Below are 14,497 nucleotides of genomic sequence, written 5' to 3' on the forward strand. Positions count from 1 at the left end.
ACACACTTCTCATTCTCTCAGGTTACCATAGTGATGAGACCAAGAAAACCCCGGGCTTGGAGTTTATATTTGAATTCAGTTGCTGTAGAAACACAACAGGACCCAAAGTGGACAGGGGAGGGTCGATCACACAGGGGTTGGGGGTTGTCCTAGTGCCAATGATTTGAAAAATGACAAGTGAAACAAGCATGTTTAGATTCAAATAATGGGGCAAATGGCTTGTGACAAATCCAACAGTGCAGGCGGCAGAAGGAGAGAAAGAGAGAAGATAAAGGGAGAGAAAGAGAGGAGCCTGTTTTCATTTGAATCTGTGGACGGACAGAAGCCTTGTTCTATTTCAATCTGCATAATGCATTCTTGTGTCCTTGGCTGATGGCAGGTGTTCGTCAGATCAGTCCTTCTGAAGGTTTTGACCTAAATTCTTAAAATCAGAGCGCTGTGCATCCCAATGAGGCTGTTCAAAAGACCAACCTCTGACACACCTACAGTATAGTCACTTTTGTGCCCAACGCAGAGATAGCAACGCTGTTCTGTCAAACACGCGCTAAATAATTCTACACATTTGTAAAATTCCTATTCAACCACATACTAATTCATTGGGATAAATGACCAGGGAAGTTGAAAAACTATTGACCAGATCGGTAGGGCTAACCCAGTTTTCATACCATGAGGAATCCAATGAGAGGAGGTTACGGAGAGGTTAGACAGAGTGTTTGAATCAATAATCCACCCACTGCAGCCAATGAGAGGGGGACCTCTGTGACCTCAGGGAGCCGTAACCCTCCACCAGACACATTCATCACTCCCCCTTGGTCTGCATTAGCACAATGTCACGGGTCCTTCCTCCTAGAGTCCCACCGCACCAAGAGGCTATGAGGACAGAGAGGCTGAAACAATAGCTGCCATCCTTTACTCGTGTCAATTCTCCTCTGTTTCCCCCCCCCCCCCCACCCACAGATATCACATGACGGCTCCAGTCTACCTTAAAATGAGCCCCCTGTTCCAACAGGTCTAGCTGCTGTGTGCAGTCAAGGGGAGAAAATGGAAATGCTAATCCGCTGGCGTTGCTGTGTGTGCCCTAGTCTAATGCACACTCTTCAGGTTCACATTTCCCACTATGGGTGAAATCACTCAGCTCGCAGCGCAGAACCGATAACCCATAACCCATGGGGGTTCTTTTTTTGTATCCTCTTTTTCTCCGCCTGATTTTCAATTTTTCTCCCCATCCCAATTTAGTCGTTATGCCAATTCCCCCCCTCCCCTACCTGGTTGTTGTGCACATGTTCCCCCTACTGGTCGGTACAAGGGAACCCTGAAGTCCACCACATGCTTCCTCCGACACATGTGGAGACAGCCAGTGGCTCTTTTTTTCACCTGGCAGCGAGGACTCTCATTGGTGAAGCGTAACGCGTGGGAGGTCACGCTGCCTTCACCATTTCCTGCCTTTCGCTGAGCAGGCGCCCAGACCTGACCTATAGGCGTCGCTGTCCACAACACCAGATTACCACCCATGACTTCCCTCCCCCTAACTCAGCCAAACGAGTTAGTATGACGACCGGCCCAAGCCGCAGGGCAATGCTGACTCCGGGAGTCGAGACCGCAGCCTCTTGCATTGGTGACGAGCGCAATCTCCGCTACGCCACCCGACCGCCTAACCCATGGGGGTTCTAATATACTAAGGAGAACAAGCCTTTTTATGATGTACTTCTGTAGATGAAATCACTCATTGAGACCAGCTCACTTAAATCTTTTTCTTCTCCTCATGGAAAGTGCGGCTGCCATTATTGTAATTTGTCTATTGAGACAGTTGTAGGGCAAGTAGGTGAGACATAGGAGAGAAGGTTCTGGTGTGATTCAATCCAAGACCAGGAGGCCTACTTGTGGTTCCAGTGGGGTGGGGGGGGGGTCTGAACCTCATCTCTAGGGAACCGTCATATTCATTTAATCCACATACTTCCTTGCGAGCCGGCCTGCACTTATGACAAAACACAGCCGGATGTAGTAAGCCGGCCTGCACTTATGACAAAACACAGCCGGATGTAGTGACAGCGCATCGTTATATTATTGGTTATTGTGTTTCTTCCCGAGTTGTTCTAGTTCATTGTTATTCCTGCGGCTTCTCGAACATAAATCTCTGGGATGAGGCTCTATTGTTCAGAGGAAATGGCACGGACTTGTGATTATTACAGCAGAGGTTCCCACTGACACTTGACTGTAGCATAATGAACGGGGGGTTGACAAAATTTCATGATACAATAGCAGCGTCCCCTATGGGGGAATACGGATTCATTCTGTTTGGAGAGGCCTCAGCTCTGTTTTTCTTTGTCCATCCGTATGTACATAAGGGAGCCAGGCAGTGGGGCATTGTGGGATGTGTTATGATTTGAATACAATCATAAGTCTGGGGCCGGCCCCCTGCGCCTGACGGGCCACCCCTCCCTTACCCGCCCCAAATTTCTCTCTTCAATCCTCCTGTCCCCTAATCAGTTTAACCCTCTTATGAATAGCTCTTTGTCGTTTGATAGATTACAGTTAACTCTGTACCCTCTCGCTCTGTCTGGCTGGGTTAACCGGGTTGTGTGTGTGTGTGCGCTTGCTGGTGCAGGGGTTAACTTAACCCCTGCACCAGCAAGCACACACACACACACACACACACACACACACACACACACACACACACACACACACACACACACACACACACACACACACACACACACACACACACACACACACACACACACACACACACACACACACACACACACACACAGCTCACGTGCCCATTGCCAATACCCAACTCTAAACTTTAAAGTAAGCTTCAGTGGTGATAGACATCTTCTTCAGTCTTCTCACTCTCAATATCTTAACAAGCCCTTGAGCTGGATCAGGAGACTAAGATGACGTTATGCATGCTTGAAGTTTTTCAAAACACTAAATTATGAAGTTCCATATGGGTCCACAAAGACGACTTCAAACTGGAAATGGTAGCAACAGATGAGGTACTCAAAAAACTGAGCGCCCTCCAACCTAACAAGGCCACTGGCCATGACAACATCCCCTCCAAATTCCTCAGAGACTCAGCAGCCGCCATCACCCCAGTCATCACACACATAATAAACCTCTCCATAAAACAGGGACACGTCCCCAAGGACTTCAAAATTGCGAGAGTAACACCCCTGCACAAAAAAGGCAGTAAATTAGACCCAGGCAACTACCGCCCTTTTTCTATCCTTACCTCCATCTCGAAAGTCATGGAAAAAATTGTATACGAACAGCGTAGGGCTGTCTTAAATGCTTCGAAGCTTCGAACGTTCGATTCGATGGCACAAGCTTCGAACATAAAAAAAAAATCGAAGTTTAAAAAAAAGAAAAAAAAAATTCAAAAAAAAATCTTTTAAATTTTTTTTTTTTTTTTACTTCGCTTTGTGTGTGTGTGTAGGTGTGTGTGTGTGTGTGTGTGTGTGTGTGTGTGTGTGTGTGTGTGTGTGTGAACTACCCATCCCAGTTAGGACAGCCGAATCCCGTCCAATCTTTCGCCGTCGACTAAAGACTCACTTCTTCAACCATTATCTGAAATGATGATAAAAAAAAATAAAAAATCTAACACACACACACACTTACATTTAGTCATTTAGCTGACGCTTTTATCCAAAGCGACTTACAAGTTCTGTACGACAAGACAGCAAGAAGGGTACAACTCTATCAGCTGAGTAACAATGTTCATCAAAGTGTTGCGTGTTACAGTGTAGGTTAGTTTATTAGGACAAGTGCATGACAGTAAGGTTACAACTCTATCGGCGAAAGATTGGACGGGATTCGGCTGTCCTAACTGGGATGGGTAGTTCACACACACACACACACACACACACACACACACACACACACACACACACACACACACACACACACACACACACACACCTACACACACACAAATCGAAGTAAAAAAAAAAAAAAAAAAAATCTATTTTTTTTTTTACTTCGATTTGTGTGTGTGTGTAGGTGTGTGTGTGTGTGTGTGTGTGTGTGTGTGTGTGTGTGTGTGTGTGTGTGTGTGTGTGTGTGTGTGTGTGTGTGTGTGTGTGTGTGTGAACTACCCATCCCAGTTAGGACAGCCGAATCCCGTCCAATCTTTCGCCGTCGACTAAAGACTCACTTCTTCAACCATTATCTGAAATGATGATAAAAAAAAAATAAAAAATCTAACCGTGACTAACCTTACTGTCATGCACTTGTCCTAATAAACTAACCTACACTGTAACACGCAACACTTTGATGAACATTGTTACTCAGCTGATAGAGTTGTACCCTTCTTGCTGTCTTGTCGTACAGAACTTGTAAGTCGCTTTGGATAAAAGCGTCAGCTAAATGACTAAATGTAAGTGTGTGTGTGTGTGTGTGTGTGTGTGTGTGTGTGTGTGTGTGTGTGTGTGTGTGTAGGTGTGTGTGTAGGTGTGTGTGTGTGTGTGTGTGTGTGTGTGCGCGCACCTTGTAGAATTCCACACATAAGAAAGAAAGATACTGGGATGAATAAACAAAATAGGAAATAAAATGTAGAAATGCATGCAATACATAAATAAATATGAATCTCCATATATGAAATATAACATTTAGATAAGGTGCTACTGAGATGTTTTGGTGAGTTCTTTGTTTTTTTGTGGAAGTTGCCCTTCTTAAAAATGCATGAACATTCACTGATAATTGGTCTGTAGTGGAGTCTACAAGGTCTACATTGCCGGACCATGTAGAATCCGGACCTTGTAGACTGACATAATTCTGTGCATAGTTTAGTCTACACAGGCCATATTTCAAATAATCAAAATCTTACTTCATTCATCTTAAACATTCTTGATTTGGGGGATTGGTAGTTCCCATGAAATCTGAAGTTGTTCAAACGACAACAGCGATCCACCTTGAATTAAATCACACAGCCGAGTGAAACCTTGTTGGATGCGTCAGTCACGAAAGGGGCTACTTAATTAATTAATCCAACCCACTTTATTTATAGAGCACATTTAAAAACAACAACGTTTACGAAAGTGCTGTACAAGTCCAACAACATAAGATAAAAAAAATATATATATATATATATATATATAAAAAAATATATATATAAAAAAAAAAAAAAAAAAAAAATCGAAGCTTCGAATTAAAATCGAAGCTCGGCCCCGAAGCTTCGATTGCCAAAAAAAGCTTCGAAGGTCAGCCCTACGAACAGGTCGAAAAATACCTCGCGGAAAAAAATCGAATCTACGAATTCCAATCTGGCTTCAGAACATCCCACTCCACTGACACATGCCTTCTCTATTTAAACGACCACATCAAACAAGAGGTGGACGCGGGCAAATACTGCGGCATGGTCATGCTGGACCTACAAAAGGCCTTCGACACTGTCAATCACACCATTCTGATTGACAAGCTAAAAGCAATTGGTTTTGATAGTCTATCAGTGAGCTGGATGCAATCCTACCTGGAGGGGAGAGAGCAGATGGTGGAGGTAAACGGTACCCTATCCCCCCCCGCCTCACAGTAAGCTGTGGTGTTCCACAAGGAAGCATACTAGGTCCGCTACTGTTCCTAATTTATGCAAATGACATGTCGTCAGCTTGTGACTGCAACTTGTTCCTGTTTGCGGACGACTCAGCCCTGCTGGTCTCTGACAAGAACAAGTTACAGGTTGAAAAAACCCTCAGCTCAGAACTAGGCAAAATCTGCATATGGCTTGCTGATAACAAACTATCATTACACATGGGCAAAACAGAGTCCATTCTCTTCGGTTCAAATAACAAACTCAGCAAGACCGACGGCTTCTCAGTTACAGTGGGTGACAATATTGTCACAAGGAAAGAAGATATTACCTACCTGGGTTCCATCCTAGAGGCAAATCTTTCCTGTGACAAAATGGCATCCAATGTAATAAAAAGTCAACCAACGAACTCGATTCTTGTACCGGATCTCCTCACTGGTAATACCCTGAAGACTCTGGCAGGAGCACTCATTCAAGGGTACTACGACTATGCTTGCACCTCATGGTACCAAAGCACCTCAAAGGCGCTAAAAACAAAATTACAAACATCTCAAAACTAACTGGTCAGACTACTGCTTGACCTTACTCCTAGAACCCACCTCACCCCTGCCCACTTTGACAACCTAGGATGGCTTAGAGTAGACGACAGAGTACAGCAACTTGCAATGGGCCTGGTCTACAAGATACACTACACGACCAAGGTACCCATGTACATGTCAAAATACTTCCCAAAGGTCAGTGAATACCACGATCACAACACCAGAGGGAGCTCCACAAATCATGTTAAACCCAGATTCGGCTCAAACAAGGGATTAAACACGTTTCGCAATTATGCCACATCAATGTGGAACGCCCTACCCAAAGCTGTAAAGGAATGTGAATCACTACCCACTTTCAAAAACACTCTCAAAAAACACCTACGGGAGACTGCAATTCGAAACTGGCCCCTGTAAATGTCCTAACACAACCCCCTCCAATGTACAGTAAAAATTACCAAGTATGGTCTTATCAATATTCCAATGTACAGTTTTGCTTGTACAGTTGTACAGTGTCCCCCACCCACCCCTCCTACCCAACCCCCCCCCCCCCCCCCCCCACTCCTACCCAACCACCCCCCCCCCCCACCCACCCAACCACCTCCAATGTACAGTTTCTACGTCAAATGTATATACTTTTTCTCTGGACTCTTTTCGTATCACAAACAGTACTGTTTTTGCAAATCTGGTATGTCATAAATGTATAGATGTAGCAGTACTGTCTATCTGTATGTCATATATGTCATATATGTTACGATGAATTGAAAATGGGGGACCCTGATGTAAACAAGATGAAAGTCTTTCTCTGGTCTGCATCCCCTTAACAATTGTATGTATTGAGCTGTACTGTACTGTACCCATTCTGCAATCTGTTAATAAAGTTTTCAATCAATCAATCAATCTAGAAAATGAAAACAGAAAGGGTTGATTGCATATGCATGTGCACATGTCTCAAAAGGTTTGTTACCTATATGTTAACGATGGTTAATATTTGCCAGTTGCAGTTAGTCATGCAGATCCTTGGGAATATGCCTATAATCACCAAGTTTAAGCCTTCTTTGTGTTGATATTTTATTGTTCAACAAAACCTAATCTCTCCCTATTGAAAAAATAAAAATAAAAAACCAGAAACAATAATAAAACCAAGCTTTGACCATGATACAATAATCTTACAGGTTTAGAAATACGAGGCATTGGTTATATCTATCCCAGCTCCTACGCCTGTGCTGTCATTGCTCAGAGAGTCACTGTAAACCTGGAGGCATTACAAACAAGCACAAGGGCATAGAACAGCACAATAATACTGGAACTGATCTCAGCCCATGTGACGCACCTTGAGTGTGGTGAGCTGAGGTAACAGGGCCTTTTTGTCCTCCCAAGCTGCCCTGAGCAGGAAAACATGAGATCCACTTGTCCAGCCACCCATTCTTCTCTTACTGTGTCACACTGTTTGGTGAACATCCCCCTGGTCCAGTTTTAGCAGAAAAACTGGTTGGTGGGATTGAGCTGATCCGTCTCAGCTGCCACCTTTCTATCTGGGTGTTTTCCGTGTCTTTGCTGTCGTCAAATAGACCATTATTTGCTGAAGTAGTGTTGTGAGGCAGTATAAAGTTTCAGCTTAGTCTACAGAGGGGACGGTCATAGAGTTCATTAATTGGTGTGTGTGTGTGTGTGTGTGTGTGTGTGTGTGTGTGTGTGTGTGTGTGTGTGTGTGTGTGTGTGTGTGTGTGTGTGTGTGTGTGTGTGTGTGTGTGTGTGTGTGTGTGTGTGTGTGTGTGTGTGTGTGTGTGTGTGTGTGTGTGTGTGTGTGTGTGTGTGTGTGTATTGAAGGGGAGAGTGAAAGCAGGCCCTGAGTCTCTCTCTCTAGAGTAATTGGAGCCTGCTGAGATGGATCTGGGGTCAGCCAGTCCCTGGCCTGGTCTCAGAAGGAGCCTGCTGAGATGGATCTGGGGTCAGCAGCCAGTCCCTGGTCTGGTCTCAGGACGGTGTCTGCTCTACAACCATCCATCTCCGCTAATTTGCCTCTGCAGAGATGAGGCATTTGATCTGGAACCACCACAGTAAGTGGCACTGACACCGTAATCGCTGTGCGGAGAGACTGGGAATTATTTTTCTCAACAAATAGCACTCAGACAGATTCTCCAGAAGCACATTAGTCAGAAATCACTCGGCTCCCTCTCTTTGTTGTGGGTTAACTGGTGGCCGAGATGAAACTGACCGAGGATGACTGATGCTCAGCCAGGCCTGCAGGGGGGCCATGTTGACAGAGAGACAGAGAGGGGAGGATGGATGTAGGGAATCATTGCTATCTTTCTGACTCCCTCTAGAACCAGCAGACGGTTCAGGAGGAGCACTCTGGTCTCTAGCAGGATGAAGCACAGGAACATGGCTCTGTGACACAGACCGGGCAAACACTCCTCAAACACTGAGTGTAATCTCACATACACCTGATATGATATCCAACGATTGGGGGGGGGGTAAATGTATGACTTCTTTAATGTGGCCTCGTCCAAGATAAGGCTTCCTCTTTCGTCTGACTGGTCAAAATGGGCCCCTCTCTCTCTCTCTCTCTCTCTCTCTCTCTCTCTCTCTCTCTCTCTCTCTCTCTCTCTCTCTCTCGCTCTCTCTCTCTCTCTCTCTCTCTCACACTCACTCTCTCTCTCTGTCCCTGAACATGGACAAGCCAAGACAAAGATCAGGAAATGGTTGTCTACTGTCACTGTGGTTAAATCTGAAATCCCCACCCCACATTTTAATTTGAGGGTAGAATACATTAAACCCACCACAGCGCTGACACGCTTCACATGCAGCCATCTGCCTCCTGTGGGAGGAGGAGGAGGAGGAGGAGGATACGGATCTGAGGCAAACTGGGGTAATGACCAGAGAGGGCTGGATGTCTGACAGTGGTGCTTCTACTCTGAACCCTGTCTCTTGAGCGTTGTTTACTTCATTATGGCTGCCGGGGCGTCAGATGAGTGCCCTTAGACAATGACACGGTTAACGCGGCCAACGGGAGGGTTAACGCGGCAGACAACATGAACCCAACAAACAGCCCAATGGAGGGAGAGAAGCCGTGCCTCTGTGTATCTCCGGTGTGGTTCCTGAATACATCTAGCCATGTGAAAACACAACCTCTAGGTGGGCACTTTAAATGCCCCTGGTTTAGGTTCACTTCCATGACCTAGATGGGAGGGTGTGTGAGGGATTTTGGAGGTGCAAGTAGTACAAGTGTCTTCTCTGGGCAGGGGAAGGGGTGGTTGTGATAGCCCCCTTGGTCTTTTGTTCCCTGGTAGACAATGACAGGATTATAGTGCTCTAGCAAGAAAACTCTATTATTCCCTATGCATCATCTATCCTCCTTCCAGCAAAACAATCTCCCCTTACTGGGTCACCCCTCGGAATACCAATCAAACACTGTCATCACAGACCACCAACCCCCTCCCCAACCAAGCTTTCCCCAGTTTAAGCCCACTGTGTTTAATCCACCCCCCCCCCCATAGACACACACACAGCGTGCCTGTCAACCATCCCCCTCCCACCCCCCTTAACTGCCCCCCCATTAAAATGCATCCATTCTGGCCCATCCCCTTTTTTCCTTTTTCCTGGCATTACCTCTACAGTCTGGACTGCACGCACACACACACACTTACACACACACGCACACACACACACACACACACACACACGCACAGTAATTACATGCACAGAGTAATTACAGGGCTCGTGTTTTGGGTGGATTACCTAGTTTGGGGTGTTCTTTCAAATGAGCCCCCCCAAGCATTCATAAATACCACTGTAACCCCTTCTGGCTCTCTCCCACTCACACAACACAGCTGTAGGTAAGCCACATTGTCAGCCAGCCACTTGTGAGGGGAAAGAAGAAGCTGTAGAGGAAATCATTGAAAGCCCCCCCGCCCCCCAACACACACACACACATGCCCGCGCCGTGCCCCCCACAACCACCCCTTCCCCACATGAAATCACTTGGGACATTATCAAGGAAATCTGTCTTTTCCAGGCTGTCCCTCCTTTCAGAAAGAGAAACTTTCAATGGCTCTAGGTTACCTAGGTTCAACTCCCCTGTTTCCTCCCCCCCTGCCCTGCCCTGCTGTTTAAAGTACTGAGAAATGTTTTCAGAGCCTACACAAGGCTTTTGTACGCTGGCAAAGACGCCACTGGGACCAGGGAGTGAACTGCTGCAGGGTTTACATTTTTATCCAAAAAGCTTTTGAACTTTCAAAAATAATATTACATATCACAAAGTCTTTCATCAAAGTTTGGGGTGTGTGTGTGTGCGATTGAACACATCTAAGAGACAGGACTCACCCTTGTAGGTCGGATGAACCCGCGGAGCGTAAACTCCAAATTTGATGAGGATTGGAACATTGTAACCGAGACGCACCCACTCCACCACATGCAGAGGGAAGAGGTTTGGAGTCGTGGCTCCTCTGGAGGTGGGGGTGAGGCTGCAGCCCAGCTCTGCAGAGCCACCGACCCTGGCATGGACCAACGCTGTCCTGGCCTGCTGGAACACACCTGAGCAGGGAACAAGGATATCAAACAGCTCAAACACGCAAAGCCTGCTGTGAGCAATTTGCTGATCAACGGCAATAAACACTTAAAAGACTAGGAACAAATACATAAATCAATTGCTAAGATGTCTCAAACACCTATAAAATGTGCTACGACTGCCAGAGAGACCAGATAAACCTCATTGGCATTTTCCTATACTGCCTATGCCTAGAACCGGCCCTGATCAGGGCAACAATAACAGGACCACCAACCCTTTCATCTTAACCTATAGAGATCAATGCATCAAAGAAGGTACACTTCTTCATACAAAAAAAGTAGGACATTGTGTTGAAGAGGTTCTCTCATATTTGATACTTGAGTATGTTTAATATTGATTACTTTAAGTAGAATATTGAATGGATGTCTTTTATACTTTTACTAGTGTTCTCCTCTATCAGGGTATTTCCATGTTTACTTAAAGGTGGGGTAGGCAATTTTTTACTTTACTTATCCCCATTACGCCGGCTGGCGCAACAAAGTTTCTCCACTTGCATCTGTCTTTGGCCATCTTCTCTATGGTCCCCCAGCTCTGGTGGTTGTGCTGGAGCTCCTTCTCTATAGTTCTACACCATGTCGCTTTAGGCCTCCCTTTCTTTTTTTTGCCTTCTGGGGTCCAGTGTAATGCGACTCTTGGGATTGCGTTGGTGTCCATTCTGAGTATGTGGCCAATCCAGGTCCACCTTCATTTATTAATTATACAGTGCATGTCATCTTGTTGGGTAATGTTGAGGAGGTTATTGTTGGAGATGATCTTGGGCCAGAATATACGCAGGATTTTGCGCAGGCATGAGGTGTGGAAAGTGGATAATTTATGGATGTTTTTTTTTTTATCCCCTTTTTCTCCTCCTGTTTTTCTGTGTTTTTCTCCCATCCCAATTTAGTCGTTATGCCAATTCCCCCCTCTCCTTCCTGGTCGTTGCTCGCATGTGCTAGGTCTAGGTCTAGGGAGCCCTGAAGTCTATCAGATGCTTCCTCCGAGACATAGGAGACAGCCAGCAGCCTCTTTTCACCTGCCAGCGTGGACTCTCATTGGTGAGGTGTAACGTGTGGGAGGTCACACTACCCTCACCATCTCCCTCCCTCGCTGTGCAGGCGCCCTGACCGACCTGTAGGAGTCGCGGTTTACAACGACCAGAATACCACCCCACCGGCTTCCCTCCCGCTGACTCTGCCAATTGAGCCAGTATGACGGCCGGCCAAGCCGGAGGTAACGCTGACAGCCGGATTCGATACCAGTGTCTCTCGCGTTGGTGACGAGCGCTTAGTCCGCTGCGCCACCCAGCCGCCTGGATGTAGCTTTCTGTGGTTTTCCAGCATTCTGCACCGTATAGTAGTGTTGAGAGTACGCAGCTTTGGTATATCCTGAGTTTTGTTTTGTTGCTGTATTGGCTTGACTTCCAGATTTGTTTAAGTCGTATGAAGGTTGTGTATGCTTTGTAAATCCGGTTTTGGATGTCCTTACTTGCTCCCCCATCATGGTGAATGATGCTTCCAAGGTATTATATATATCTTCTTGTCAATTTCTCAAGGAGATGGATTAACTTGGACTTGTCATAGCATGGCAGGATTGTTCCATCAGGAGCGAACAATGCCCTTGGTGTCAGAGTGAATTCATAGTTTCCTATGGCCTCTTTCTGGTTGATGTCTCGGTTTGACCTGGCAAGTACCATCAGCCAAGGTCCTTGGTCTCCTTCAAATCCACAGTATTGTCTCTGAGTTTCACTGTAATCTTCTTGTTCCCAGACAGGAGCATCTTATTGTTCTCTTTTTTTACAGGGGCCCAGAGGCTGACATCTCCATTGATCCGCTCTGACACATAGTCTTCATACAACTTCTGGCCAGTGACATCAGCATTCAAGATATGTGGTACATACTCATCTGGGATGTAGGCGTGCGTGATTACATTGTGCAGCCTGTCACCTTCAGTAGTAAAGGGGTTTCCATGACTGAGTATGGCTGCCTTGATCTTGTCGATTGTACCATGTGCCCTCTTGACTGCACTTGGCCCAAGCTCATGGTGCTGCGTGGTTCTGTCAGCTTCCATGTCAAATTGACTCTTGAACTCTTTCGACTAGGGATGTCCGATATTATCGGCCTACCGATATTATCGGCCGATATCGGCATTAAAATGTGATATCGGAAAATATCGGTATCGGTTTTCAAATATTTTTTTTGTTTTTTTTTATACATTTCTATAGAAATGATGTCAGATATTATCGGCCTACCGATATTATCGACATTCAAATGTGATATCGGTTGATATCGGTATCGGAAATTAAGAGTTGGACAATATCGGTTTATCGGTATCGGTAAAAAAGCCAATATCGAGCATCCCTACTTTCGACAGATCTGAAAGTTCTGGTGTGACCAAGAAAAATCTCTGCCTGGCATTGGCATTGTTAGAGATGCCAATAATCCCAGAGCGAATCTTCATCAGCTTGTTCAGATGTTCGCATACGTGGTCTGCCCCAACAGACACAAAGGGAATGACACTCTTGGTGACTGATATATTACCTGCCCGTAGTTCCTCCCAGGTCTGAGGGTGATTGAGCCTCAAGTCATGCATGTCTGCAATGTATCTTGGCCAGAGTCTTTTGTACTTGATGCGATCCATTGCAAAGAACAGCTTGCTCAGTGCTTCTCCAGCCTGCAGATGGAGTTCAAAGTCAGCATTCCGAGTTGCTGCTACGAAGAACAGGATTGTTTCCACCCGATGTAGGTAGCTCATCATGGCCTTGAACATTGCATGCCTGGATTTTTGTTCCTCCCATTCTTGGAATGCTGTGATGAATTCAGCAGTGGTCAAGGCTTCCATGAGGGTGCTGTTGACTTGCTTCACAGATTCAGCCTTGATGTCTATATACCGAGCAGGCAGCTTCTACTCCCTCTGTTGTCTTCAGGCACACACGTTTCAGTTGTGGGTTGTCCTTGAAGAATTCCTCTAGAGCCATTTCATAGAGTGCTACATATGAGTAGATGTGGGCATGGAGAGCTCGCTTGCTTGTAGTGTGTGCATTTCAGGATTTGCCTTGTTGTGGCAGGACCATACACATCTGCTTCCATCCAGGCATCATCTATACCCGAATTCTCCATGGAGGCACCAAGAGCTCTGAGGGCAGCCATGACGACATGCAGCTCACCCAGTCTGGGAACAACCATCTGTTTCAGGTCAGGTCTGGCATCTAGGAGCTGCACCACCTTCTCATAGAGGGCCATGTCAAAGGTAATGACTGTGGGGTGATCTTCCCCAACTGCCGACTTCCTCAGCTGATTCGCCTGCATGATCACAGTCAACAGAGTTGACCACTCGTGGGCCACCTCTGGCAATAGTGGCAGGGCTCCAACCTGTGTCAAGGGAAGGCTTTCAGACAACAGTGAGTTGTATCCTGCCCAGCCTGGAATCTTGCTGGATGTTTCTCCTGCTTTCATTCTGGATAATGCAGATGCAACAACCCATCCTAGGTGTGTCAGCTGATAGGACTCTGAGATCCCCTTGCTGATGGCAAACTGTTCTGACCTCTTAGCATGCTGGGGTTTTGGCTTGTCACAGTGAAGTATGTCTACATGGTAGGGAGGCTATGTGTTGTCCACAACAAATATTAGGAGAATATCTGAAGAGAAGTCTGAAGAACAAGGCCATTGCTATAGGGGATGGCCTTGCACCTTTGAGGGCGGGGCTCGCATCAGATTATAATTGTATTGGCCTTTTGTATTGGCCTTTTGCTGAATTTATAGATATTTTACATGTATATATGATAATGATTTATTATAGACTATTTGATGAAAGATAATAAAATCTATTTGTTTTTGTATATAGTAATTTTCGACCCACTCATGCATCGAAGGGTTAATGTAAAAT

General features: G+C 45.8%; 1 protein-coding gene across 1 annotated transcript in view; it reads right to left on the bottom strand.

The window, feature by feature from the left end:
• Window positions 1–14,067, bottom strand: part of igsf9b (immunoglobulin superfamily, member 9b) — a gene marked incomplete at both ends in the record, with an annotated part of 47,483 nt that extends 33,416 nt beyond the window's left edge. The window contains 2 exons of the mRNA XM_084307873.1: window positions 10,393–10,602; window positions 13,719–14,067. Of these exons, the coding sequence (XP_084163999.1) occupies window positions 10,393–10,602; window positions 13,719–14,067 (559 nt within the window). The remainder of the gene's footprint in view (window positions 1–10,392; window positions 10,603–13,718) is intronic.
• Between the last annotated feature and the right edge of the window lie 430 nt (window positions 14,068–14,497).

The sequence above is a fragment of the Notolepis coatsorum genome, assembly GCF_963971535.1.
Source record: "Notolepis coatsorum genome assembly, chromosome: 1".
Classification (NCBI taxonomy): domain Eukaryota; kingdom Metazoa; phylum Chordata; class Actinopteri; order Aulopiformes; family Paralepididae; genus Notolepis; species Notolepis coatsorum.